This window comes from Crocuta crocuta, unplaced genomic scaffold, assembly GCF_008692635.1.
Source record: "Crocuta crocuta isolate KB4526 unplaced genomic scaffold, BGI_CrCroc_1.0 scaffold73, whole genome shotgun sequence".
Taxonomy (NCBI): domain Eukaryota; kingdom Metazoa; phylum Chordata; class Mammalia; order Carnivora; family Hyaenidae; genus Crocuta; species Crocuta crocuta.
This window is the reverse complement of record NW_027529443.1, coordinates 2,082,328-2,109,245: the sequence shown is the minus strand read 5'-3', so window position 1 is coordinate 2,109,245 and position 26,918 is coordinate 2,082,328. Positions and strand designations below refer to the sequence as shown.

At 55.4% G+C, this 26,918-nt stretch overlaps 1 protein-coding gene across 3 annotated transcripts in view; it reads left to right on the top strand.

The window, feature by feature from the left end:
- The window catches only part of KATNIP (katanin interacting protein), a 193,977-nt gene that overhangs the window by 149,394 nt on the left and 17,665 nt on the right, over window positions 1-26,918 (top strand). For all 3 annotated transcript variants that reach the window (XR_013334225.1, XM_077760457.1, XM_077760456.1), the window contains 5 exons: window positions 8,078-8,930; window positions 15,187-15,912; window positions 16,766-16,971; window positions 19,624-19,702; window positions 25,356-25,533. Coding sequence is in view for 2 of the 3 variants with exons in the window: in XM_077760457.1 (XP_077616583.1) it covers window positions 8,078-8,930; window positions 15,187-15,912; window positions 16,766-16,971; window positions 19,624-19,702; window positions 25,356-25,533 (2,042 nt within the window). In the remaining variant the exon portion in view is untranslated. The remainder of the gene's footprint in view (window positions 1-8,077; window positions 8,931-15,186; window positions 15,913-16,765; window positions 16,972-19,623; window positions 19,703-25,355; window positions 25,534-26,918) is intronic.

Genomic DNA, 26,918 nt, shown 5'->3' with positions numbered 1-26,918 from the left:
CTCCGGGACCCAGCTGCTCCTTTGGCCCACAGATCCCCGAGCAAGCAAGATGCATCCCATCTTCCTGTTCCGCGCGCTTGGCCACTCAGCCCTTAGCCTCATCAGCAGAGGCTTATCGATCGCCCGCACTCGGCTGTGCTGGGGGCCAGGAATCAGACACGCCGTCTGCTCCTGCCAGCTCACACCCAGCCAGGAGGGCCCAGCGGCGTCAAAGGCAACCGCAGTTCCATGAGGCCAGCGCGGCGACGCTGAGTCGGGGAATGAGCCGGGGACCTCGCGGCTGCAGAAGGCCTCTGGGGACAGTCCCCTGGTGTCACACCTTCCTGGGCCTTCCTGGGAAGAAGGCCACCACGGAGGCTGTGCCCCAGCCAACCAAAGGCCGCTCACAGACAGATTTCAGCTGCCTCACAATGGCGTTTGCAAAGTTTTTTGCATCGCCAACTTTTAAGACTTGGGAGGTTTTACGTGCAAATGTGGATTTTTGACTTCTATTGAGAAAGAAGGCTCTGGCAACCCCAGGCCACATCAGCACCTGGGAGTCGAGGCAGAGCTGCATCACGGCTCCCTGGCACGGTGACCACGGCGCTACGCCACATCGCCTCTCCCACGTGCAATGCTTGCCTGGACCCTGCACGTGTGTGCGTGCCTCTGTGTCGGGGACCTCACCTGCTCCCAGCCCTCCCTTCCTTTTCTCTCCCTCTGGTCTCCACAAAACTGCTGTCTTCACTACGCCTTTGCCCCTGCTGTGCCCACAACCTGGATTGCCTAGCACATCTTATGTAAAAAAATTGTTTTTAATGTTTATTCATTTTTGAGAGACAGAGACAGAGCGCAAGCGGGGGAGGGGCAGAGAGCGAGAGGGAGACACAGAATTGGAAGCAGGTTCCAGGCTCTGAGCTGTCAGCACAGAGCCCGACATGAGGCTTGAACTCACGACCTGCGAGATCATGACCTGAGCTGAAGTCAGACGCTTAACCAACTGAGCCATCAGGTGCCCCAGCCTGACTTAATACAGACCCTTCCTTCTGGGGACATCAGGTTCTTCTGTCCTGACACACAAGCCTCCCGGGCACCTCTAGCCTGCCCCAGGCCCCTTCTGATGGTCTCCAGCCACACCCCTCCAGGCACCAAGTCCCGTGCTTCCCTAGGTGACCCTCAGTTTGCTGAGCTTCTGATATCCCCAGCTGGTGCTCCCTGGTCAGATGCACCCCACAGGTGCACCCCATCTGGCCCTCGCAGTGTTGTACAGCTTGTGGCTTGCTCAACATTCAGAAATTGACTTTCGATGAACTGGCAACATTGCCTGCGTGGCGTCCACCAGCCCGAGCCAAGTGGCCCCCGCACACTCTGGACCGGTGGGCGTGTGCTCTCCAGGTCACCCCAGGCCCGGCGCCCCCACCTCCACCCCACCACCGCTGCTACACTTCAAACGCTCGAGTTTGTGACCCCTTAATATACAGACTGTCACAAACTCCTTAAGATGAACCTTGCTTTCTTCTTTTGCCTCCCACCCAGGCCAGGCCCTGAAAGTCCCTCACGTGTTCTGTATTAGATTGAATACAACTGTAAGAATTGCATTCTGGGCCTCGACCCAGATGTAGGGGCGTCCCGACCCGAGACAGGGAGAGTGAGTGTGGGCCCTACACTAGGGTGGACGGGAGTCCTCGTGTGCCTGCCGCCAGCCTCTGCCTAGAACGGGGAGCAGGGGGTCTCCTGGCCGTGCTAGCCCGGGGCAGCAGCCTTGGCAGGCATGCACATCCGGGGCCGTAGACCGGATACAAGACAACAATGGTAGCTTACGTTTCTTGAGCACGTGCTGTGTGCCAGGCAGTATTCAAAGGTCTCTGCATGGATCAGCTCAGTTCTTCTGCCCAGCAGTCCTATGAGATGGGTACAGCGTGATCAGCTCCATCCTGCAGATGGGGAAACTGAGGCACTGGAAAGCAGAGCAACTTGCTGGTGGTCACATGACGATCATTCGGTCTGGTGCCCATCACATAGTCCTGCCTTCCAGTAGAGGCCGTGGTCACTGCCCTTCAGCCCTGGCCCCGTGATGCCAGCTGGCCTCACTGTTCAAGAGGGGCCAGAAATGCACGTCATCACATGAAAGCTCCCAATTTTTAGATTCTGTCAACTAGTTTTGAAAATTTTAACTGCTCCAGGAGCCTGCCTGGCACAGATTTAGCCATAGAGCTGTCAGTTAGTGACCCGATCTGTCAGGTCCCATCCACGTCCTGGTCCTGAGTGTGTGATGTTGGCCAGGTCAGAGCGCTTGGCCCAGAGCCCGGCATGTACCAGGTGCTTGTGAAATGTCACGACGTCTCCCCATCTCCTTCAAGTTTCTACATCACAGAAAAGGTTCTCATTGCCCTTCTTCTCAGGGGACATGTAAAAGGCCCCTGAGATCTCCTCCCCACAAAACATTTGAGTTCAGGTGCTCCGGGAAGGAGTATGTTCAGTTCGCAGAGCTAGGCCTCAACATAGAGAGGGATTGGGCCTCTTCCCCATCCTTGAAGATCTCGCATCCAGGTGAGGACAGGCACATGTGGACACTCAGCTGCTGAACGTGCAGGCAGCCAGCTTGTAAGCCCAGCTCTGAGAGCCCAGAGGAGGGGAGGAGGGGCAGACAGGGAGGGCCAAGCGGTTCCTGGAGGGGTAATCCCAAGCCCGGTCCTGAAGTCTGCGTGGTGGCTCCTTAGGCAGCAGCGGCTCAATCCCCATAACTCCCCCTCCCCGTCCTTGATAAGCCTGCTGTCAGGCTGTACCCCCTCCCGGGCAGCCCACAGCCCCTAGGTCGTGACAGAGCCTATAGAGCAGGGCCTTCGGGATGGCCCCCGCAGGCTGTGCATGAATGAGGCCCAGCCGTTGCACCTCTGGTCCACCTTCAGTTGGGTGCCCCGGGCCGAGCCTGCTCTCACAGACCCTCCCCAGTATTCAGCACATAGGCCCAGCCCACGCTTGCTCCAAAGGTCATTCTCGGCCGTGCCTCAGGCACATCTCTGTCTCTGGGGAGAAGGCATCGTGAATGCCAGCACCCACGGAGCTGGCCACCATTCATCTTTGCTGGGCAGTGTGCGCTCCTTGGAAGGGACATGTCACTCGACACCGGGGCCACACAGAGCCAGGTAAACTACTTTGGTTGGAATAATATTAATGCTGATGCATTAAAAATGTGTGGCCGTCTCAACATGGTTGGTCCTTGGCACCTATAGAGAAGGAAGATACAGAAGGACGATCTGGTTGGGATGTGGTTCACGTTCCCATGAGCCACATGCAGCCACAGGGTTTCATGAAGCTTCTTCTTGAAAACCCACCACAGAAGGGGTTTGAGGCAGCATCAACGAGAGCTTGGAGGTAACCTAGTTAATCCAGGAAGAAAAGATGAGCGCCAAGGAAACAAGTGTACACATGCGTGCGTGTGTAGCTCTCACAGATGAACGGGGTAAGAGGAATTTCACCCTGGACGTCTTGGAAGCCAGGCCAAAGTGGGAAACAGTCAGCACTAACGGGCTGCTTTATGGGAAAGGGAGGAAGCAGGCTGGTTCTATAGAAGCGGGAGAATCTTCTCCACGTGTCCACGCTCAAAGACACACCACGTACAGGGCTTGACTGCGGGGGCACCAAGGAACGGGGACAAGCAGAATCCCCCATGCCGCACACGTACATCTCTCGTGGTGTCTAACCCCGCCCCTGAGGTGGAGTGATGGGGACATCAGCATGTACATAGATATGGAGAAAAAAATCTGCAAGGACGTGTGCACGCACTCCCCACCCGTGCCCACGGTGATTGCACCTGGGGGTGAGGAGGAAGCCAGGGTGGGGACTTAGCAAAAACTAGAAGTGGAGTCAGAGCTTCCCCCGAGTGCAGGGGATTCTGCCGGTGGCCAGACCTTCTTTGGGTCTCCCTTGACCTCAAGGGAGATGCCAGCCAGAGTGGCTTACCACGCACCCACGAGCTGTGTGACCTCCAGAAAGGCTGAGCCTCAGTGTCTTCATCTGCAAGGTGGGTCCTAATGCCCGCCGTACGGATTTGTTCCAAGGGCTGCGTGAGATGATGCAGCCTTTTATTTTTTTCATCCTTGGAACCCCCCCAAGAAGTGAACATGGCCTGGTTCTCTGCCAGGGAGCCCACTCCGGTGATGCTTGGGCCAAATCTAGCCACGGATACTCCCTGTTTGGCCTGCGGAGTGTCGGAAATGTCTCAGATTTAAGCACCATCGGGCCAGGCCTGAGCCTCCCAGCTCCTCATGCACCACCCTCCCCATCGTGCCCTGAGGTTCTACGTCAGCGCATCTGTGTCCCGCCCCCCTGGCCCCTGCAGGGCATGCGACGGCGCACCTGCTTTCCTCCTCCTGTCCCCTCTCCGCCAGACTCCTGGGAGAGGCCGGGCGGTGTCAGGCTGGTGGCAGAATGTACACGAGCATGCTCGGCAAGCCAGCCATCTCATCATGAGAGCCGGGGTCCCCACCTCCTGGCCACGCCGCCCCGGAAGGCCTCTCCCCACCACCCCATCGCCTCTTGCCACCAGATGCTTGCATGGTAGCAATTGTGCAGAACCAGTCACTGCAGCTGCCGCGCTGCCCCCCTCGAATCGCTGTCTCCGGATGAATTCACAGCACGCACATGCTCTGTGGCTCCGCTAAACAGAGTGCACATCCATATAACCACGTAAAAGAGTGGTTTTAGCATCGGCTTTTCTGACAGTCGGCAAATAGCAGCCTGCTGTCCTGCAGTTGGGTGATTGAAGCCGGGTGCCTGTGGTGTAACGTGGGCCCGATGGGCCTCGTTCTAAATTGCTGTGGCACCTCTAGCTTGGTGATCGAGACGTTTCGTTAGAGCTTACTAACCCAGCTTCAGGGAGCCGAGGGGGGGGACAAGTGGAGATGGACACCCCTGGGGTCTTAGATCCCACATCTCAAAAGCAGATCAGAAGCCAAAGCAAGGTGGGAAACAATCTAGCGGCGAAACAACAGGCCACCATTTGTTTTTTTGTTTTCTTTTCCCCCGATCAGATTTGTTCTCGGAACATTGTCAGGGAGTAGTGACATCCTGGAGAAAAATATGTGTGCTTGTGCATTTTTGGTTCCAAAGTCGGTGTTGAGTGCCAGCCACGGGCCAGCTACCTGCTGGGCGCTTGGATGAGATTGGTGGGGCCTCCGCTGTCTTGGGGCTGAAATCTGAGTGGGGGAGACAGTATGTAAGCTAAAGATGATAAACGAGACCATTTCAGAGACAGGGAAGGCATCAAACAGGACGATGAGAGACAGGGGACCGGCTAGGGTGGGGCTCGGGAGAGGGGCAGGAAGATCTCTCTGAAGACAGGACAGAGCCAACCTTGCCGGTGTCTGAGAGCGGACTGCCCCAGCCCAGCCCACTGGTCCCAAGGTGGCCGTGAGCCCTGCGGGATGACAGAGACGTAGCCGTCAGAGCGGCGTGTTGGGAGTGGGAGAAGAATGTGGGAGGAGCCGTGGCAGGGGCCAGCAGGGGCCAGATCACGGAGGCCTCGTTGGCCACTGAAGGGCGCTGGAGTTTATTCTCAGTGTAGTAGAAATTGCTAGGCGGTTTTAAGCAGGGGGTTGCCATGACCTGTTCAGCTATATAAAAAAAATAAAAAAACACTGGCTGCTGTGTAGACAATCAAGTGTGTTTGTGTCGGGGGTGGGAGTGCAGTGACTGTGCAGAGAGGGACTTGTGACAAACCGGATTCGCACGTGAGACAACAGCAGAGGAACGAAGGACTCAGAGGGTCAGGTATCAGTTGAATGGGGGGCCGTTTATAAGACGGGCGAAGGCCAGGTTTGTCAAGAAATCCTGTTTGGGGCACAGGCACCTGGCTGGTCGGTCTAGCATCCGACTCCTGATTTCGGCTCAGGCCGTGATCCCAGGGTCATGAGATCGAGCCCCGCATTAGGTTCCATGCTGAGCGTGGAGCCCGCATGAGATTCTCTGTCTCTCTCCCTCTGTCCCCACCCCCACCCACCACTCGTGCGCTCTCTCTCTAAAAGAAAAGACGGCGTCTCTAAAAGAGAAGACGGCGTTCTGTTTGGGGCATGTCAAGGTTGGGACTCCTGTTGGATAGCCCAGAGGAGAGGTCACGTGGCCTGCTGGAGAGTTCTGGGGTGGAGATTAAAATAATCAGGAGTCCACAAATAGAAATCATATAAATAAAATAATCAGGAGTCCTCAATGCAAGGATGGTATTTAGGGCCTTGGACCTGGATGAGGCCACCTAGTGAAAGGGTGCAGGGGAATCCCGAGGCCCGGGATTGAGCCCTGGGGCAGCCTAAGAGGGAGAACAGGGAGGCCAAGAAGGGGAGGGGAGGGGAGGAGCAGCCGTGACCCTGACCCTCAGAACTGAACAGAACAATTGTGGCGCATCCCTGCAGCGGACCACTCCTCCGCAATAAAAAGGAATACAGCTATGAGTTCACACAACGCATTGAACATCAGTTAGGCTGGGTGAAAGAACTCAGTCCAAATAATGCATGACTCCTTTTATGTTAAAATTCTAGAAAAATGCAAAGTAATCTGTAGTGACAGAAGGCAGATGGGTGGTTGCCTGGGGGTTGGGGGGGGCGGGAAGCAGGGAGGGCAGGGTTCCCAGGGGTGGGGGGAAGCGGGGTACAAGGAAACTTTGGAGGTGATGGACGTGTTCAAGCTGATACAGCATAGTGTATACATGGGTTAAAGTTTATCAAGCTGTACGCTTTAAGCACGCATGGTTTACTGTATGTATTCTCTCATAAAGCTGTTCTTAAATTTTCTTTTTAAAATTTATTAAAATTTGATGCCAGGCTCCAACTCATGAACTGCCAGATCATGACCTGAGCTGAGATAGAATCAGACGCTTAACCGACTCAGCCACCCAGCACCCATAAAGCTGTTTTTAAAGAAAGAGTTTTGCTGTAAAGAGGAATGGACAGTCCAGCCAGTAGTGGGAGGGGGGTGTGGTTATATTTCAAGCACAAGCAAAGAAACGTTAAATATCTGCATGATGTAGGACATGTTGTGGGGAGGAGACGGGGAGGCGCAGCCACCTTCCGTGAAGGTCGCCGTACGTGTGTCATGCTGAGTTCGGAATTCCTCCCATCAGCGTAAGCTTCTCCACGTGCCAAGGAGTCATCTGGAGAACGTGTCACCAGCACAGCGCCACACCACATCCCCTAGGCCCCCCCTCTGATCACAGCTGAGCTGGGATAGGCCCCGGGCACCCTGATAGGGCACCGCCTCCAGTGCTCCCAGACCGCTCTGCCTTTCTGCTCAGGTCCTTTTCCCGAAGCCACCCTCAGCCTCAGCTTGTGTGGTGGGGGCAGCCGTCAGCAGCGGGGCAGGGAGTCAGTGGACAGACACTCCAGCCTCCACCTTGGGAGGGGTACCTCTGAGTTGTGTGGGTTCTTCTGAGTGCCACAGCGGAATGGAACCCCGTTTGCAGACAGCCGGGACCGGCTCAAAAACCGCCGGTGGGGGGGGGGGTTTCTCCCACCCTATCTTACAATCCCAACTCCCTCTTGGGGACAGCTTCCAAATAAGCAACCTGTACTCAACCCTTGCCTCAGGCTCCGCTTTCAGGGCACCCGAAATATGACACCCGTAGAAACAGGGGCTGTGAGTTTCATGTGCACATCAGGCTTCCCTGATGCAGGGGTCCCAGGAACCATACAGTAAAGAACAGGCCGTGAAAAACAAGAACAGCTTCAGGAAGGGGAGTGACTGGGTCGGGTCGGATCCCCTCTTGTAGACAGTGGCAATGTGAAGTCGAGGTGGAAGGCAGTGAGAGACAGGAAGCAGGGAGACCAATTAGCAGGCTATTACTAATGTCCCAGCAGGGAGTAATGGTGAGAAGACAGCAATTGGGGCCGTCTCTTTGTGAAAGTCCTTTGATTTATAAAGTATGTAACAGTTCACACAGAAATGACACTCGCCTTATTTAACATCCCTGGTGCTGTGGGGTTTTTTTTTTTTTTAAGGCTCTCGTTTCCAGCATTCCACATTTTTCTTTCTGATCTGCCACTTCCAAAATGTGATACGTCAGCCCGATGCCACGCAGCTTCATTTTTGTTAAATTTTGTGTTTTCAGGATCTTGACATTGGCGCCAAGAACATGAAGCTTTATGTCAATAAAAATCTCATCTTTGATGGCACGTTGGACAGAGGGGGTGGAGAGGGGCCGGCTGACCTGAGCGTCCTGGTTGGCCCGAGGAACGAGAAGGAGGGAAGAACGGAGAGGGCCCCCTCGGGAGAAAGAGATGCCTGCAAGATGGTCGGCACAGATCGGGAGTGTTCCCAGCCAGCGGGAGCAGCGGTAGATGTGAAGGTTTCTCTTCAGGGAAAGTCGTTTGGTGAAAAGATGAGTCCTCCCCGTTGCAGGAAAGACAATTTGTCCAAGTTAAACGAAGACACGAGCTTAATAGCGGCGCCAGCCTCGATGGGCGGCATGCCCTGGGCTCCCCCCCTCCGCCCAGCTGTGGAATGCCCTCCCCTTGACCCAGAGCTCTCTCTGATCCAACAGCTGGAAAACCTCACGGGCAGAAAAGCCTCCGAGACACCAGCAAAAACCCCATCCTGGCTGCAACCTTCCGCCGCAGGGCAGGGCAGGAAGCAGGGGGTCAGGAAGCCAAAACCCCTCTGGCTGAGTCCTGAGAAGCCACTGGACCGGGAAGGCAGGCTTCCGCCAGATGACCTCATTGACCCCCGGGAGGGTCCTCAAGAGGCCGAGCTCGGGGACAAAGGCCCCCGGCGTGAGCAAGGGCAAGCGAGCAGCTGGAATGTCGTCGCTGGGGAGAGAGCCCAGAAAGTGACCCCCACAGTCTGTGACGACTTCGACATCTTTAAGCAGCCCTCCAACAGAGAGCACCCTGCCAGTGGGAGGAGGGGCCCGAGGAAGGACGCCCTCAGCAGCGGTCCCAGTGACGCCCAGCCACCCAGCAGAGGTAAGCTCGACAAGCGGTCTGACTCAGGTGCCATTGTCGCTGAGTGCAGGCCGCCGATCCCCATGATCGCATTTCGCTCCATGGACCTCTGTTCCCTCCCCCCGATGAGGGTGTCCTCATCTGCAAAGCAGGGGGGGTTCTTCTCAGCCCCCTTGGTCACAAATTCACTGTCTCAGGGGCCACAGAGGTGGCAGTAGTGAGAACGGGCAAGACACATTCTGCACCTTAAGCTCCCCGATATATTTGTCATTGCCATCGACTTCTGTCCCCTTGGCCCGTTTTTCTTGCAACGTGGCTTTTCTAGTCTAGTCTTTGTCATTCGACCTCTGATGGAGACATTGGGCTCTAATGGCTTCACTTTATTCTTAACTGTGGCACCAGAAAAATAACACAAGTGTAATGATAAAGAGCACTTGACACTTGCCTGGGTGTCGGAAGCGCTATAGGGAGGGGTGAGGACTGTAGCATTGGAGAGCGCCAGCCCACCTGAAGGGGGCGGCCGCTACTGGGCTCAGAATGCTTTTTGGCATACGGTAACGCCAGGCCAGTGTGCCAGATCTCCCTTCCCCTTTGATTTATTTTTCTCTTAAATTTAATTTTATTTAAAAAATCTTTTTTCATGTTTATTTTTGAGAGAGAGAGAGCGGGGAGGGACAGAAAGAGAGGGAGACACAGAATCGGAAGCAGGCTTCCGGGCTCTGAGCCATCAGCACAGAGCCCCGTGTGGGGCCTAAGCCCACAAACCATGAGATCATGACCTGAGCTGAGGTCAGATGTTCAACCGACTGAGTCACCCAGACGCCCCTCCCTTCTTTTATGAAGAGAAATCAGAAATGGACAATATTATTTTTCAACATTGGCAACTGATTGATACTATTTTTAAACCACTATGTGGGTCAAAAAAAAAAATCTGCTGGGAGGAGTCCCCTGGTTTGTGAACTTTGCAGTAGATTGTATGCGAGCACTCAGAAGGGAGGGTACCAAAGGCTGGGTTTCTGACTATTTGCACTCAGATTTGGCTGCTGGGAAGGTGAGTAGCAGAGCTGCCAGGGGTCAAACCATTGGAATCCAGCCACTGCCACTTCTAGATCTGGTACCTCTAGGCTGGGACTTACAGAGCCTGGCATGTCCACGTTCTGTGCCTTGGTGTCCTCATCTGTAAAATGGGAATAGACCGCCTCCCCCTTCTCAGTGTTGTGAGGAATGAATGAGCCGATGGCTTCACGCAGTAGCCGGAGCCTGGCGTGTGGGAAGTGCTTCACAAGCACCAGGTCCTAAGTCCCCTGAGTGGAACCCTGCCCCCGCACCGCACAGGAGCATGAGTCCCGGAGTCAGACCACCTGAGCACGTATCCTGGTTCCCCACCAACTCACACAATGGGCAAGTTCTGAAACCCCTCTGAGCCTCAGTGTCCTCATCTGTAAAATGAGACCAGTAATGCCCCTCCTCGTGGGAGGATAAAATGAAGTCATACGTGTGCAGTGTCTANACCCCCGGCGCCTGGGGGACTCGGTCAGTTAAGCGTCGGACTCTTGATTTCGGCTCAGGTCATGATCTCACGGTTCGTGGGCTGGAGTCCATCAGGCTCTGTGCTGTCAGTGCAGAGCCTGCCTGGGATTCTCTCTCCTCCTCTCTCTCTGCCCCTCCCCCACTCGCTCTCTCAAATAAATAAGCTGAAAAAAACCCCAAAGGTCTGCATTCAGCCCATGTCTACGCTCAGACATCCAGAGTTGGTGGCCTCTTTCAGACCCCCGATGTCACCTAGAGCACCCGGGCAAGTCCCTTGGACTCAGGGTGCTCTTCCTCGTGAGCGATGGACTCCCTTCCTCCAGGCAGAGCTCTCTCCCTCCCCCACTACCCAGCCTTACAGACTTCTGCTCCCACCCACACCTGGACTGCACCCTGAGACTGGGTGTCAGGGAGGAGAGCAGAGTGGACGTGGGGGCTGCTCTTTGAGGGCAGGGACTGTGTCGCATCTGTGTCAGGATCCCCGGGGCCCAAGGGCCTGACACGTGGGGGGGTCCTCTGCAGTGAGGGAAGGGTGGCTAAGGCAGGAACTGCCGTGGCTGGATGCGCGCGTGTGCGTTAAGCTAGGCTCTCAGCCCGGCACGTTACTCAGATGAGCCTCGTTCTCTCCCTGGCGCCAGCCCTGTTTTACAGATGAAGAAAATGTGAGGTTTAAGTAACTCTCCTTGGGTCACACAGCCGGGGAGGCTCAGAGCAGGATTTGAACCCAGGCCACCCTGCCTCAGCATCCATACCTCGAACTGCCATCCTATGGTGCCCCATCTCCGCAGCCCCTCCCTGCCCAGGAGGGCCAGACACGGCAGAGCCTTCCCTGTAAACAGACCCTCACAACCTCAGGGAGCTCCGAGGTGACGGGTGTTATTCTAACTTGTCCACATTCAGAAGATTTTCTCTCATTTTAATTTCTTTCCAGGCATTTCACTGCTTGGCTCAATGACACATTAAGAACGGAGCCCTTGAGATTTAATGCTTGTTAAGCCAGTCATGCTAAAAAGGAAAGTTGCTGAGAAATTTTAAATTACCCATTACATAGAGCCAAATCCCACAGCCGTGCCCTTCAGGAAAGGCGCCGGCCGAGCCCTCCAACGACGCTTGTAGAATGAACGACCTCCCGAGTTCTTCCCTGGGACTCAGTCGTGTTGTCACCAAAAGCCAGAGCCTGGAAATCCTTTTGTCCAACAGAGCATCCCATTCTAATGTCATCCACATCTTGGAAGGGTCTGCATCAGAGGTCTATTCGCTCTGGGTGGATGAAATCACATCTGCCCAGCGGGGGCACTGGCCCTCCCGAAAGCCAGCGTGCACCCAGGAGACCCTGCCCTGACTCCCCAGGCCCTGCCTCTGCCACTTTCCCTCACTCTTCCTCATGAGGTCAGCTTCCTGGGCTCTGTGCACAGGGCGGGGAAGGGCCTCACCACCAGAGGGCGACAGTTTCCCAGCTCTTGCTCCTAAAGTCTCACGGGAGACGCTGATTGGCCGACTTGGGTCAGGTGACCACGCTTTGTGCAATCGGCTGTGGCCGGTGGGCTGTTCACCTTGACCGCGTATGGTTCTGTCATGTCTACATTCCTTTTCATTTCCTGTGTTAGTAACAATTAGCATATACCTCCATCCACCAAGAGATAGTTGTAAACCTTCAATCCGCCATCTCATGCGAGGGCCCCCCACCCAGACTGTGTCGACTGCACGTGACAGCAGCAGCTTCCTGTCTGTTCAGGGCTGTGGGGAGGGATGTTGACAAAGACAAAGCACGGATGCCGGCAGCTCCCCAACTCCCGGGGACTGGTGCTCAGCACCTTCTGCAGACAGAGGGAAACGCGGGCCAGCCTGCCTCACATCTGAGAGGTCCAGGCGGAGGCCCGCCCCTCTCTGCGTTCAACACCCGGGGCGGACATCTCAGGGAGAATAAATCAGCAAGCAGACGCAGAATGAGAGCAGAGCCCTGCCTTTCTGGCCGAGAACCACAGGCTGAGTCCCCGACACATGACGTCTGTTCTGCCTCCTCCCGCGCGCGCTTGCAGACCGGCCCTTGGGCCGTTCATTTCAGTCAGTAGAAATCAAATCACAATAACCTGATGTCATGACGATGCATATGGGAAGTTCCTCCTGCCAGATGTTAAGCCTTGTGCCCAGAGGAAAAGAAGGAGGAAACTCCTAGGGCCTTTTTTGATGGCAGATGAGAAGGAGGGGAGAGGACAGGTGCAAGGTGGAGGGGAGGGTCCCTCGGCTGCGGGCCTGAACCCAGGGGTGGCGTGATGGTGATGCCAGCCAGCGGTCCCTGTGCTAGCAAACGTGCACTGAGCTACGCGGCTGGGTCTATTTGAGGCACTGAGACGCACCGGGGGGCAAAGGAGGAGACGGGGACCAGGTGGGCTGGCATGTGGGGATCCGGGAGAAGAGCATTCCTGGGAGAGGGCACAACAAGGAGAGGCAGGAAGAGACTTGGTGCGTCCAGGGAACAGAAAGGCGCACCCGGCGGAGCTGATCGTCAGGGGGAGAGGTGTGAGGCTTGGTGTCACGGGGATGAGTTAGATGTTTCCCAGCGCAGTCGACATCGTCCAATGGAAAGGTCTGGGGACAGATTCCCTTCTAGGCACACAGAGTTTGAGGTGACAGAGTGGACATGCCTCAGCCTTCCAAGGGGTTGTTGGAACCGGTAGGCGGTGGCTGGGGGAGAGAAGCCAGAATGTGACGTAGAAAATTGAGCATTGCCCGCCTGGCAGCCAGGAGCTGGCCGGGTGAGGCCAGATGGGGCGGAGGCCTGGGGCAGGGCCAGGGCTGGGGAGGCTGACAGCAGCAGCAGCAGAGCCCGAAAGTGCCACCGCTCCTAAGAGAGCAGAGGAGGGACCGTCAGGTGGAGGAGCTGTGCCTGGGATGTGGAGCATGAGGACTGAGGAAAGATCGAGTACACGGAGTCATTGTGTAGCTGCAGAAGGTCCAATCAGGGGAGGGGTGTGGGAATTCTAGGACTCTTAATGGAGGCAAGGGACAGAAAGCCACCAGGGGTTTGACTTGAGGCATGGCTGGATCCAGGGGCTCCAATGATGTCATTGTCTCTCTCCACCTCTGGGCCAGGTCCCCTGTGTTGGCTTCATTGTCAGGCAGGCTCCGCCCACAGTGTAGCGAGCCGGCCACCGCCCCCGGGCGCCACTTTAAACTGAGCCCCTCTCTCTCCATAGCTCCCTTCCCAGCCTGGAAGGGCGCTGTCAGCATTTGCCTAATCTGGATGGTCTGAAGGTGGGGTGGTCCCCAAAGGAAAATCAGGAGAAGGGCAAGTGGGGTTTGGATGAGCCAAACAGCTTGCAGGGCTTGAGGGAGGACATAGTGGCCGCAGCAAAGGGAAAGAGAAAATGGGGGTGGGGGGGGGCAGCTGGAGGAAGTCACGAGATCAGGTCGGGCTTCCTTTTTCTTTCAGGTAGGAGAGATTTATGCACGTCTGCAGGCAGAGAGAGGGCAAGGTGCCAGTGGGAAGAGATGATGGAGGGTTCTGGAGAGAGGGGATAATTGATGGAGCCGGGCCCCCTAGGAGACAGGCAGAAAATGGAGTGCAGGACACAGTCCGATATGAAAGGAGAAAAAACAGAATGTCAGTGTCATCAGCTGCTGTTTTTCCAGAATGACACCCTTACACGGCAGTTAGCCATGGCCGCGAGGATAAGCTGCTGCTTGGTGCGCACGCCGGGGCCCTTCTGTCCGGCATCAAGGAGACTGCAGCCTTCGGAGCGCCCCTCTGAGGGCCGGACTGTGCTCTCCATGTGCTGGGGACCCGGGCTTCCGATCTGGAAGCCAAGCTAGCCACGTGCAGAAGTGAATTCCTTGCTTATAATATACCTGTGTTGTTAGCGGTTTTTATAGCACTTTTTCCCGACTATAAAAATAACGCATCTCGGGAACTCAGAAGATCAGGTGACACGTCCCAGACGATCAGGTTAGCACGTCANCGGCCCCCAGCATCTGCTGCTTCTGACATAGCAATTCTGGCTTTTTCCCATTTAGCATTCTTTCACGAGGTTTCCACCTGCCATGAGGCAGTCTTTGAAAACACGGTCCAAAGTCACGTGACGTAACAGCCTCAGCGCAGACCCTCTGGCTGCTGACTCAGGCGCCACCGGCAGTGGCAGTGCCCGCGCCTGTTGTGTGAGGATGATTCCAGCAAAGGTTTTCACACACCAAAGTGTCTTCCCTCAATTTGTGTGGTGGTTGCGTTCTTAGAAAATTAAAAGATATTATCAGGAGGCCTGGGTGGCTCGGATGGTTAAGCATCCGACTCTTGGTTTTAGCTCAGGCCATATCTTGTGGTTTGTGAGTTCGAGCCCTGTGTCGGGCTCTGTGTCGACGGTGCAAAGCCTGCTTGGGCTTCTCTTTCTCCTTGTCTCTCTGCCCTTCCCTGCTCGTGCTTTCTCTCTCTCTCTCTCTCAAAATAAATAAACTTCAGAAAATTCGAACTATATTGAGAAATACTTCACTTTTTGTAAAACAACCAGATTGTAGACTTGAATCTCCATTTCTTACCAGCCAGAGGCCCCAGCTGTCCCGCGCAGGGCAGGATATTAACATCTGGGTCCCACTCACCAAAGGCAGGGCCTCTAGGCATCGAGACCCCAAGAGCCACCCCGCTGATCTCTAGAATCCCCTCCCCGGGGGTAACCCCCTGGGGGAGACAGTCTATAAAGGTCCCTGCCTGCTCCCAGGCCACTAACAGGGCTTCGCCCCTCCTGCATCCTTCCAGAAGACGCCTGGTCCACCCAGACGCCACCCCGGCCCCGCAGGTGCAGTGAGCAGGACCACACGCTGCATGAGTCCTGGGACTCCCTCAGTGCCTTTGACCGCTCCCACCGGGGACGCATCTCCAACCTGGAGCTGCAGGGGGACGTCCTGGACGAGTTCCTGCAGCAGCAGAAGATGAGCCGGCACGGCGAGCCACCGGCCCCGTGGAAGGAAGAGACACTGGAGCCAAGGAGAGGCCGGGAGGAAGTTTCCACCGAGACAGACGACGGCAGCGACTTCGAAATCCCCGTCTTGCCTTATGGGCAGCGCCTGGTCATTGACATCAAGTCGACATGGGGGGACCGGCACTATGTCGGCCTTAATGGAATAGAAATATTCAGTTCCAAGGGGGAGCCCGTGCAGATCGCCAACATTCAGGCAGACCCGCCCGACATCAATATTTTACCAGCCTATGGGAAGGACCCTCGCGTGGTCAGCAACCTCATCGACGGGGTGAACAGGACCCAGGACGACATGCATGTGTGGCTGGCCCCTTTCACGCTGGGCAAGCCCCACTCCATCTCCATAGACTTCGCGCACCCTTGCCAGGTGGCCCTGGTCCGCATCTGGAACTACAATAAGTCTCGGATACATTCCTTCCGTGGCGTGAAGGACATCACCATGCTGTTAGACGCACAGTGCATCTTTAAAGGAGAAATCGCCAAGGCCTCGGGGACCCTGACGGGAGGTACGGTATGTCTGTGAGAATGTTCTGGAAGCCTCTACCTGCTACCCGCTGTTGTTCTGGGGAAAGGCTAGAGACCCTGGCTAGCCAGTGACAGATGGGTCTCTCCTCCTTCTAGGCCTGGCCCACTCCTCCCCTTTTGTAGCATGGGGGTGCACTGGGGTACACAGAGGCACATGGGGGTGCACGGGGGTGCCCGGGGGTGCACAGGATTGCTGGCCTCATTTAAACTCCTCCTCTGGGCACCGGCCTCAGTCAGCTTCCCTAGCGCCTCAGTCGGAGGAGGGGGGGGATCCTTCTGTAAGCGACTTATTGAAGGGGTGCTTCCAAAAGAGGCTGTGGTCTAAGGAGGGAGACAGGATAGAAGTGAGGGGAAACCAGGCAAGGATACGGTTTGGGGGAGCCCAGCCTCAGCCTGACCCTGAGGGAGCTCTGGAGCATAAATTGCATTCTCTGCCCTTTGGACAGCTTTGGAATCCTGCGAGCCCCCCTGGTTGGGGGTTTCACTCCCACACCCTTCTAGGCAAGCCTCCAGCCCCACAAAAAGGCCTCAGCAGGGACCTGGGTGGGGTCCCAACAGCATCTTGCCAGGATGCATCACCCACACCTATTTCAGGACCGATCACCGTGACTCTCTGTAGGTTAGACCCCATCATTAGATCTAAGTGGCTCCTAGGACTTGGGAAGGCCATTTGTGGCATGTGAATAATAAATAACGGGGCTTGCTTACACCGCGGGGACTCTTGGTGGTTTGGGATTTTCTACCACAAAGGGTGGTGGGTTTGGGTTCCTGGTCTTACAAACCACGTGGGTTTGGGGTGAGTTGACTCTTCTGTCTTCCTCGTGACCCACCCAGCCCCAGAGCACTTTGGAGACACCATCTTATTCACAACCGACGACGACATCCTGGAAGCCATATTCTGTTCCGATGAGACATTTGACGTGGACGTGCAGGGTCCCTGCGGCCTGCGGAGCACGGAGACGCTGAGGAGGCCGAGCACCGCCGACAGCGACGGGGAGGAGAGGCCCTACACCCAGGCGGGCTCGTGGGCTGAGGACCGGGTAGGACTGGTGGGGGGAGGCGGGGGGCACCCCCGAGAGATTTCTTCTCCCCGCGCCGAGTAGAACAGGAGGAATGAAGATGGATAGCCTTTAAGCTGCTGGTGCTACTGTTTTGACATTTCCCATTTTTCTACTTCATTTTTGGGTCCTGTATGTCATATTTCATTCTCTAATTATTTTTTATTTTATTTATTTATTTTTTAACCAGAGTAAAGAAAGTATTCAAATTTTAATCAAAGCTAGGAGAAAGCAGCTCTGCGCCATCTCTGTAATTTAGAGGTTGGCAGTCTCGGCGGGGACTTTTGCTTTGGGTTGTGTTTTGATCACTCACCGTTGTTTTTGACGGAACGGACTAGAAACGCTCTTAACGGGCAGACTTAGAATTAAGATAATGATAATCCCAGTGATCGTTTCCCACGTGCGTATTGGAATGTAGGCATGGAGCACCATGCATCCTGTGCTTCACCAGGTAGAGACCATTAAAACCCCCGTTTAGGAAACCCAGGCTCAGACAGGTAAAGTGACTTGCCCAAGGGCACACAGCAGGAGAGTAACCAGGTTTGAACTTGAATGTAGGACTCTGATCTGTGCTTTTTTTTTTAAGGGTTTTTTTTTGTTTGTTTGTTTTTTAGTGTTTATTTATTTTGAGAGCAGAGAGAGCAAGCAGGGGAGGGGTAGAGAGAGAGAGGAGACACAGAATCTGAAGCAGGCTCCAGGCTCCGAGCTGTCAGCACAGAGCCCGATGCACTCAAACTCACCAACCACAAAGTCATGACCTGAGCCAGCACTTAACTGACTGAGCTACCCAGACTTAACTCCAAAGTCTGTGTTTTTAACTGATCAACCAATTTTTTTAAGAAATGAAAGACGACCTTCAGGGGAAGGGTCAGTCCAAGTGAAGGACCAGCAATCAAAACAGCCAGAATCCCCAGAGATGTTCTTGAGGTCCTAAGGGGAAAGAGGAGATGGTTACAGAGGGGAGGGGGGGAGGGGGTCCACTAGAATCCAAAGGACAGAAGGCAGTGCTGGCAAGGTCAGGAGGACCTGGAGTGGATCCCTCACTGTTCACTGGGGGTGAAAACCCGCGGGGCCCAGGCAAAGTGTGGTACAAGACTGAAGGGTGCCGAGGTTCCCGCTTTTAAGGAAGTAGCTGCCCTCCACCCCTGCCCTGAGACAGGAGTTGGCTGGTTCATGTTGATAGTTGTCCTGATTTTTTTTCGAGAGGAGCCAGCAATCTGGGTTTTGATGTAAACTCTGCCCCAATTAAAACAACTCCCAGTTGGCAAGTAAGGGAGATGCTTTCAAACCTTCTGTGAGCCACGGCACGCCTGTGGTCTGGATTTGAGCCCTGGCTCCCCATTTGGGAGCTGACCTGAGAGCTTTTCACGTGCCCACCATTTTCCAGATGCTTCTAAGGGTCTCTGATCACACGCAGCCTGTGCAGGACAGGAAGGAATCTGTCCCAGTCTCAGGGATGAGGGACCTGAGTTCTGGGAAGCCAGTGTCACCCCCGCCTAGGAGGTGACAGGGCTAGAGGTGCTCCCCACCTGTCTGGGTGTTCAGGTCAGCACATCCACCAGGGGGCGTCCCAGGAGGCTCAGGGAGGGCGAAGAGCAGGGCAGCCTCCTTCCCTGGTGACCCGAGGCTGCCCCGTGTCATGGATGCTTCTAGCGGACCACCCTCCCCACCCCCCTCCCCACAGCCAGGCGGGAAAGGGCCGGAAGAGGCTATGTCTATGGGCTGGGCTGAAGGATCCAGTATTTCGCTCCTGGGACCGAAACACCATCCGTACGAAAACTCTTAACATCCAGACAAGCAACTTCCCTTCCTTTTGCATCTCAGCTTTCCTGTCTGCAAAGCAGTAAAGGCCTTCTTGCCCTAACCTATGCTGTAGAGATCTAATGAGCGCAATGTATACATGAGACCCAGGAGGGAAGGTGTGGCTGCCCACTTTGACCCCCTATAGACCGAGGAAGGGTCCTTCCTCCTGGTTTCCCACAGGACTCACCTGGGAGCTCTAGAAATCCAGGTGCCCAGGGGCGTCTGGGTGGCTCAGTTGGCTGCGCATCTGACTCTTGATTTCCGCTCAGGAAAAATCTCACAGTTGTGAGATGGAGCCCTGCATCCGGCTCCGCGCTGAGCCTGGAGCCCCCTTGGGACTCCCTCCCTCCCTCTCCCTGGCCCTCCCCAGCTCGCACACACCCATGCTCACTCTCTCACAATAAATAAACATTTTTTTAAAAATGAGACTCCCAGGCCCGTGGTTGAGAACCACTCTCTGTGGTTAAAATTTTTCTTTCTCCTTCTCTTCATCTCTCCCTCCTGATTTCTCTCATCCTCCTCCCTCTGGCTCCCTAGGTATTTACTGGGTCCTTCCCTATTCCAGAAACTCTGATCACCTTAGCTGGTGATGTCAGACTCCTCCCCCACTAATAAGAGCTGCTGGTGAGAACTCAGACACACGAGGACTTCCGGGTCTGCACATGTTACCCAACACGGAGTTTCCACGATGGCAGAAGATGCAAGAAAGGACACAGGGACTACGTGGGGCTCAGGGTGGACAGCAGTATCTGGTAAAACGGCCAGCCAGCTGCGCAGGTTGTCACTGACATCGCCCTCTTCCTCTCTGCTTCTCCCCCAACCTGTGTGTAGGTCCCGGAGTTAGAGCCACCACTCATTCCCCCTGTCCCTGAGGTAACCACACCAGAGCCAGGCATCTACCATGGGATCTGTGAGTATCCTCTCGTGGGCCAGTGTCTGGTAGAAGGAGGACCGTCAAGGGCCCGGGGCAGTCATGGCCACCTGGGGCAGGGCTTCCCTGGACAGTTGGGCAGGTTGTATACTGCACAGAGACGCCAAGCTGTGGGATGGAGCCACATCATTTCAGAGGAGGGGGGACCTCTCTGCAGTCGGCCTTTTCCAGAAGGGCACTTTTGCATCTTGCATGCAGACACCTTCTGGGTTAGTTGTGGCCCTGAGCCAGGAGGCTGCAGCAGAAGCCCAGAAAGCATAGAATGAGCAGCTGTAAGAGCCAGAAGAGACCCCAGGGTATCTGCCATAGAGTGGTTTGGGCTGTCCCTACAAGCTCAGGCACACCCACAAAGGAAATCTGCACCCTCCCTGCTCTAGACGGTGGGGGGTGCGGGGTGGGGGGGCAGGAATGCCAATCCAGGATGCCGGGTCTTCTGAGAAGTCTGGAAATCGGAATTGTTATGTGAAATCTCCAAAGTTTTACGTGTCAGTAGCCTAATTTTATGCTATGTGTAAACACCATACGAGCCAAACAATATGTGTTGTATATTCAGCCCATGGGCTGCTGGTTTGTGGCCGCTGAGCAAATCCCATCTGGGCTTCACTGTGTCTGTTCCCTCTTCCTTTCCCACTTATCCTTCCGGCCAGTTCCTCCCTTGCTGTGTATAAGGACCTCTGCGTCCTGGGGAATCTTCAGGCCCGAGGTCCTGGCTGAGTGACATGCCCCCTGATTCCCGTTCCCGGGCCCCCGTCAAGGAGGCCCGGTCAGCCAGTCCTTTGCAGCCATACCAGCCAGACTCCCCTGGGGCCTGCAGTTGAGGGAGGGCAGCGAGCAGGACAGACAAGCGAGGAGCCAGGCCTCGTGCCGTCACCTCAAGGCCTCTGCCAGCTGCACGGGGAGCCATGGAGCTGCGAAGTCCCCTTGGAGTTGTCCTGGGGGCCAGGCCTTCATACACCTGTATCTGTGACGCGCAGGGAGCGCCAAGGCCAAGGGCAGCGCGTGTGGGAGGACTCAGCTGTGAGCCATCAGCCTGCCCTCCCCTGGGGGACTGAGCCCTGCAGTCCTGGGCCGGGACCCGGCCGTGCCGACAGCCCCCTCTGCACCCCCCTTCTGCGGGGCCGCGCTGCCGCCCACCTCCTCCCCAGGGAAGCCTGCCCACGTGCTGAGCGAGCACCATCTCTCCCTCCCTCGCTGCACAAAGACGAATTCCCTCTTAAAAGAGGGGAGCATGCCTCACTTTGAATCCCCACACATCCTTACATTCCAGAACACTCTCAATTGCTTTCGGACAACAGAGACTTTTTAGAACCAACCTAGTGCAGGCGAGAGCCTGGTTTGGGTTATGGTTTTGTCTCCCATTCAGGCACCATGTTGAGGCTTTCCCTGTGCCAGCTCCCCGGACCCTCCGTTCTCAGTCCGTCCACGCAGCCAGATTCAAGTGTGCAAATGACCTCATCAAGCCTTCGTGTGTCCCTCCCGTCCTCTGCCCTCTCTCTCTCTCTCCTGTCTTTCTCCCCTTTAGACCCTGGCCGCCTAAGGGCTTCTGGAAGTTCTGGCTTTGCGTTCCCTTCCTGCCCGGCCGTCCTGGATAAACGAGAGCTTCTGTTCCCATGGAGTCCAACAGTGGTTCCAGAATCGGGTCTCCTGGGCCTCGTTTGGGTCACACGCTCACCCACAAACCAGTCACCACGGCGGGGAGGGAGTCGGGGTCAGAGGCCCACCCCTGAAGCCAGAGGTGAGAGGCAGCCACCCAGTGTCGTAGTGGAGGTCAGAATGCCAAAGCCAGAAAAGCAAGGAAGGAAGGCTGGCCGCAAGCAGCCGCTGTCCCCTTCCTGCTGATTTCCCCAAAGACCCTGTCTGTAAATGTCCTTCCCGCCAAACCAGCTTCTGACCTTTCTCGCAAATGTCATTTCAATGCCACTGGGAATTTTGCCCTGGAGTAGAGCTCAGGGCCCTTCTTGCTGGAGGGAAAGTGTGATTTTTCTGCTTCTCAGTGTGGTAGAGAGAAGAGCCTCCTGACCACGCAGCCTCTGCACTTTCAGAGCCATGCGATTTCGGAGTCTCTCTTCCCTGAACCTTTTTGTTTTCCCTGCTGCCTCTAAAATCCTAAACCCACTTCGCCAGCCTGTAAGCGTGGAGAGAGCTTTGCTAACGTGGCCCGGGGGGGTGCGCGCTGGGGTGGGTAAATACGGCCAATCCTATTAATGTTTTGAAAGGGGATATATGACTTGCTAATTTGCAGATGACGCTAATTTGGGGCGTTTTGCAAATATCAGCAGGGATGAATAGGAAAGTAGCTTAGAGAGTTGAAACGTGGGAGAGAAATAACAAAATTAATTTCCATTTATATAAATACTAATTGATACACCAGAGGAAAATGAATATGGAACGTGAATATTAGCTCCAACAGGAGAGCAGACGCTTTTGGAGCAAAACCCAAATTAGATGTGCCAGCGGTGCCTCGTGCCAGGCAAGCCAAGGGGCGTCCAGGGAGAGCTGGGGAGCCGTCTGTTTCCCCCGGGGCAGGCGGCGGTGCTCCCTCGCGGTGATTTCCCTCAAGTCCACAGCCTCCTCCACCTCCATGCACGCTGCCTCTCGGGAGTGGAAATCATAGCCACTCTGTCTCATGGGTCAGAAAATGTCGTGTCTTTCCCTCACTTCTGCACAGGCCATTGAGAAGCCTGCAGTGCTGCCTCCAAAACAGATCCTGAGGGGCGCCTGGGGGGCTCAGTCGGTTGAGTGTCCAGCTTTGGCTCAGGTCATGAGTTCACGGACCGTGAGTTCAAGCCCCGCATCAGACTCTGTGCTGACAGCTCAGAGCCTGGAGGCTGCTCAGATTCTGTGTCTCCCTCTCAATGTGCCCCTCCCCTCCTCACGCTTTCGCTTGCTCTCTCTCACTCTGTCTCTGTCTCTCCCTTGCTCAAGAATAGATAAACATTAAAAAAAATTCAAAGTCCACCCTTCCATGGGCTTCTCATCCCAGGGAGAAGAAAATCCAAACTTCAGGACATGAGCCAGCCCCTGCCCAACCTTCTGATTCACTGCCCCCCCTCGATTACTTGGTTCTAACCTCAGATCACATTGGTTCCCATCCCAGAGCCAGTGCCCTTGCTATCCTCTCAGCCTCGAATGTTCTTCCAGAAATGCTGAAGAATGGCTCTCACCCCTCCCCCAGGCCTCAGCCCCAGTGTCGCCACCTCAGAGATGTCACTGCCCCCTCCACACACCGTGTCTTGTTTTCTTCATGGTACTCGTAGCTCTGCGGACGTGTCGTATTTGTGTGTCTGTTCTGTGCTTCTTGTTGGCCTTCACCGCAACGGAAGCTTCTAGAGAGATGGTGCTGTGTGTTGACCCTCGAATCTCCAAATCCAAGGACAGGGCTTTACACATAGTAGATGATCAATAAATATTCCTTTACCATTAACTATGAACTTGGCAACACTCAATGATTTTATGTTGATCCATTTACCTGCAGGTATTTAAAAGTAAAATAAAAAACTTTATTGACCATATCTGGCTCCCAGATGCTGTTCTAGGCTCTGGAGATATGACAGGGAACAAGGTCAACAGAGCCCTTCCCCTCAGGGAGCTTCCGTCTTAGTGGGAAGTCAAGAAAACACATAAGCAAACAGATAAGTAGACTACGCGGTTGGGTAGTAAGCGCTGTGACAAAAGACGAAGTGGAGAGTGACGGGGACGCCGCCTGAGCTCGTGTGGTCAGGGGAGGCCTGAGGAGCTGACATTTGAGCACAGGCTGGTGATGCAAAGGAGCGCATCGATTAGCTTTTGATGCAGTGCAAACCAGCGGAGACTTCAGTGGCTTGGGCACAGCCACTATTTGTCCAGGATCGGCTCACGGTTCTGTGGCCCGGTTCCGTGTGCACGTGCGCTGGCTTGGCAGCTGCAGATGGTCTAGGGCATCTTCACTCACACGCCCAGCAGCAAGGAGACTGGGTCCTCCTGGCTCCTTGACACAGCAGGGTGCGTAGGGGTGGCGTGAGAGGACATGCCCCAGGGCGCACATGTGCTTTACCTGCCCCCACGGGCCACGGCTGATCACAGGACCCAGACTCAAGCCACTGCACAGAGTCTCCCTGCAAAGAGCCTGTGGCCGCGTTGCATGCCCTCGGTGCCATGGAAGCTAGGACATGCCCCTCACCAAGCAGGTCACACACCTCAGCCATCTGCCGCCAAGTCGCCCAGGGCTGCCTCGCACCAAGAGGTCAGGCGGATCTGAGGCTGAGTCACAGAGCACGTGTTGGAGTGACGGGCGAGTGGGAGAGGAAGCGGGGCTCCAGGCAGACTGTGTGGCTCAGCCTCACTTCCCAGCATGTCCTGCAGCCTCCCCGGGCTTCTGCCTCCACGCCGGAGCTGGGACAGGTGGGACCACGTGACAGCCAGGTCCCTCCCCCCAGCACTCCAGCGCCGGCCTTCTGCCAGAGCTGCAGAGGAGAGTGTGAGCCTTCCGAACTCAGCCTCCCCAGAAGGGGCTCAATCGAAGAGGCTCCAAATCCTTCCAGGGTACAGACTTCACTGGGCGTGGTCTTGCTCTATCGGGAGGCCAGTAAAGGAAAGGAAAGCTCCAGCCACATACCTGACGGGGGCCTGACCTTGGTCAGGATCCCTTTGGGTTGAGCTCTTTGGGCAAATGGATGACTCACCCAGGCCGTTTTGCCCCAGGACCCCAGAAGGTCGCGTCCAAAGGGTCTCTGATGGAGCTGAGGTGAGGCAAGGGCCAAAGGATGGAGGTATCATCATAGGTCACAGCTTACCCCGATAGTGCCCAATTCGTGTAAAATGCCCACGTTTCGTTGTGGCGCTGTATTGAGGTAGCTGCCTCCACGTAGTTGCTGTTGAAATGCTCTGTCTGCACTGAGCTCCGCCTGTGTGCCGGGCACCGTGATGGGCTTTGGGCATACAGTGGTCCGGCACATCATAGGGGGTTTCTGCCCTCAGGGATTTAACCCTCTGGTGGGACAAATGGAGATTTACCAAACGGTCACAAGATCACCATGGTGGCCAGGGCAGGGAAGTGGAAATCCACAGTGACATGGCAGGCTGTGGAGGTTCGCTGTGGTCAGAGAAGTTGGGAGGGCTTCCAAAGCGAGCTGGGATCTAAAGGATGTACACAAGTTGACTAGGTGCCATTGAGTTCCAGGGAGAGATAACAGCATGTGCAAAGGTCCTGTGACAGGGGAGAGGAACGGAAGTATGAGTGACTGCCAGTCTGAGTGGAGCTCAGATCCCTGTAAGAGGAGGTTAGAGGAGGTTAGACAAGTAGGTAGAAGCCAGAGGGACAAGGCCTGGCAGCCAAGCATCACTCAAGCGGGAAGCCATGCTACAGTTTTAAGCAGCACAATGGATGAGTGGAGAAAGGATCTGGGGCCATGTACAGGGTTAAACAACACGGGTCCATTCATCCTCCAGACATTTCCAAAAGATCAGCAGTGATCCAGACCCGAGGGTCTCTAAGAGGAAGGGTGGAGAGCCCACCCAGAAGGCCCTTTCATCGAAGTCTGGGTTTTCAAGATGGTAGAATGCAGAGGCTGAAGGTCATTCCTTTTCCCGTCTCCATCCTGGGCCCTCCTCCGGAACATCTGGCGTTCATCGGCCACTTTTCCTCCTGTTACAGGCCTTCAGCTGAATTTCACCGCCTCCTGGGGGGACCCGCACTACCTGGGGCTCACAGGCCTGGAGGTGGTGGGCAAGGATGGCCAGGCGCTGCCTGTCAGCCCACACCAGCTCTCTGCCTCCCCCAGGGACCTGAATGACCTTCCTGAGTACACCGATGACTGCCGGACCCTGGACAAGTAAGTGTCTGAGAAGCCGGCTGCAAAGACTTCCAGAGCAAGCCCCTCCAACCACGAGCAGTGGACCACTTTCAGCCCCGGAGCGGCAGGGCCGCTCATGCTCAGATGTGGAGCTGGGGTTGGGGATCTGCTCTGCGTCTTCGACTCTGGATTCAGAGAACAAATAGCGTTCCCTATTCCACCTTCCCACCACCCCGTGAGGTCTGGGTCTTCCCATTTTATTTTAGTTTATTTTATTAAAGTTTATTTATTCATTTGGAGAGAGAGGGAGAGGGAGAATCCCAAGCAGGCTCCACAGTCAACACAGAGTCAGATGCAGGGCTCGAACCCACAAACCGTGAGATCGTGACCTGAGTTGAAACCAAGAGTCGGACACTCAAGTGACTGAGCCACCCAGGCGCCCCTTCCCGTTTTGGAGTCAAGGGAAACCAAGGCGTGGGACAGGGAGGTGACCCTCCCAGGGCCACACAGCCGGAGGTGGTGGGTGGGGTTCCAGACACAGCTGTGCTTTGCGTTTTTCTCCACCACTTGGCGCGTAGAGCCTGGAACGCAGGTCAAGAGCTTGGAAAGCCTTTGCAGTGCCGCTCGGCATCTGAGCCTGGGCCACCCCTCCTCTCAGGGGCTGAAGGCTTTCCATCACTCGCTTGGGTTTGGAGGGGGTTGCTCTGGAAGTCTCCAGGAGTGGTGGCAAGCACATTCCTCTGCTTTGGTCTGATTTCATGAGGCCAGGCTGGGGCCAGGCGATACCAGGGCGAGCATGAGATAATAGCATCATCCCACGGGCCCGTCACTGCAGACTGGCACTCAGCCCCCTGCTCAGGAGGACTTCAGGGCCTGGGCTTCCCCTGCAGGGAGGAGATTAGAGGGGTCAGAAGGATGTGAGTTCCGGTGCTGGCTCTGCCCCTTGCCAGCTAGTGACTCTCTTAGCCTCTCCAATGATAAGAGTCGTGATAATAAAGTTATAGCAGCTATTCTTCGAGCATGGAAAAAATGCCAGTCCCTGGGCTTGTGTTACAGATATTCATCCATTTAAACCTCAAACAGCCCTAAGAGGCCATCACTTTGCAAATGAGGAAGACTAATGAGGTGCAGAAAGGTTAACAGCTGGCCAGAAGTTACCCACACTAGGGTTTTGTTTGTTTGTTTGTTTGTTTGTTTAATATTTATTTTGAGAGAGAAAGAGCATGCATGCAAACGGGGGTGGGGCAAAAAGATAGGGAATGAGAGAACCCCAAGCAGGTTCCGCACTGTCAGCGCAGAGCTGGACGCAGGGCTTGAACCGTGATACACGACCTGAGCCAAAGTAAGAGTTGGGCAGTCGGGCACTTAACTGACTGAGCCTCCCAGGTGTCCCCCCCAGACTAGTTTTAAGTGGCAGAATCATC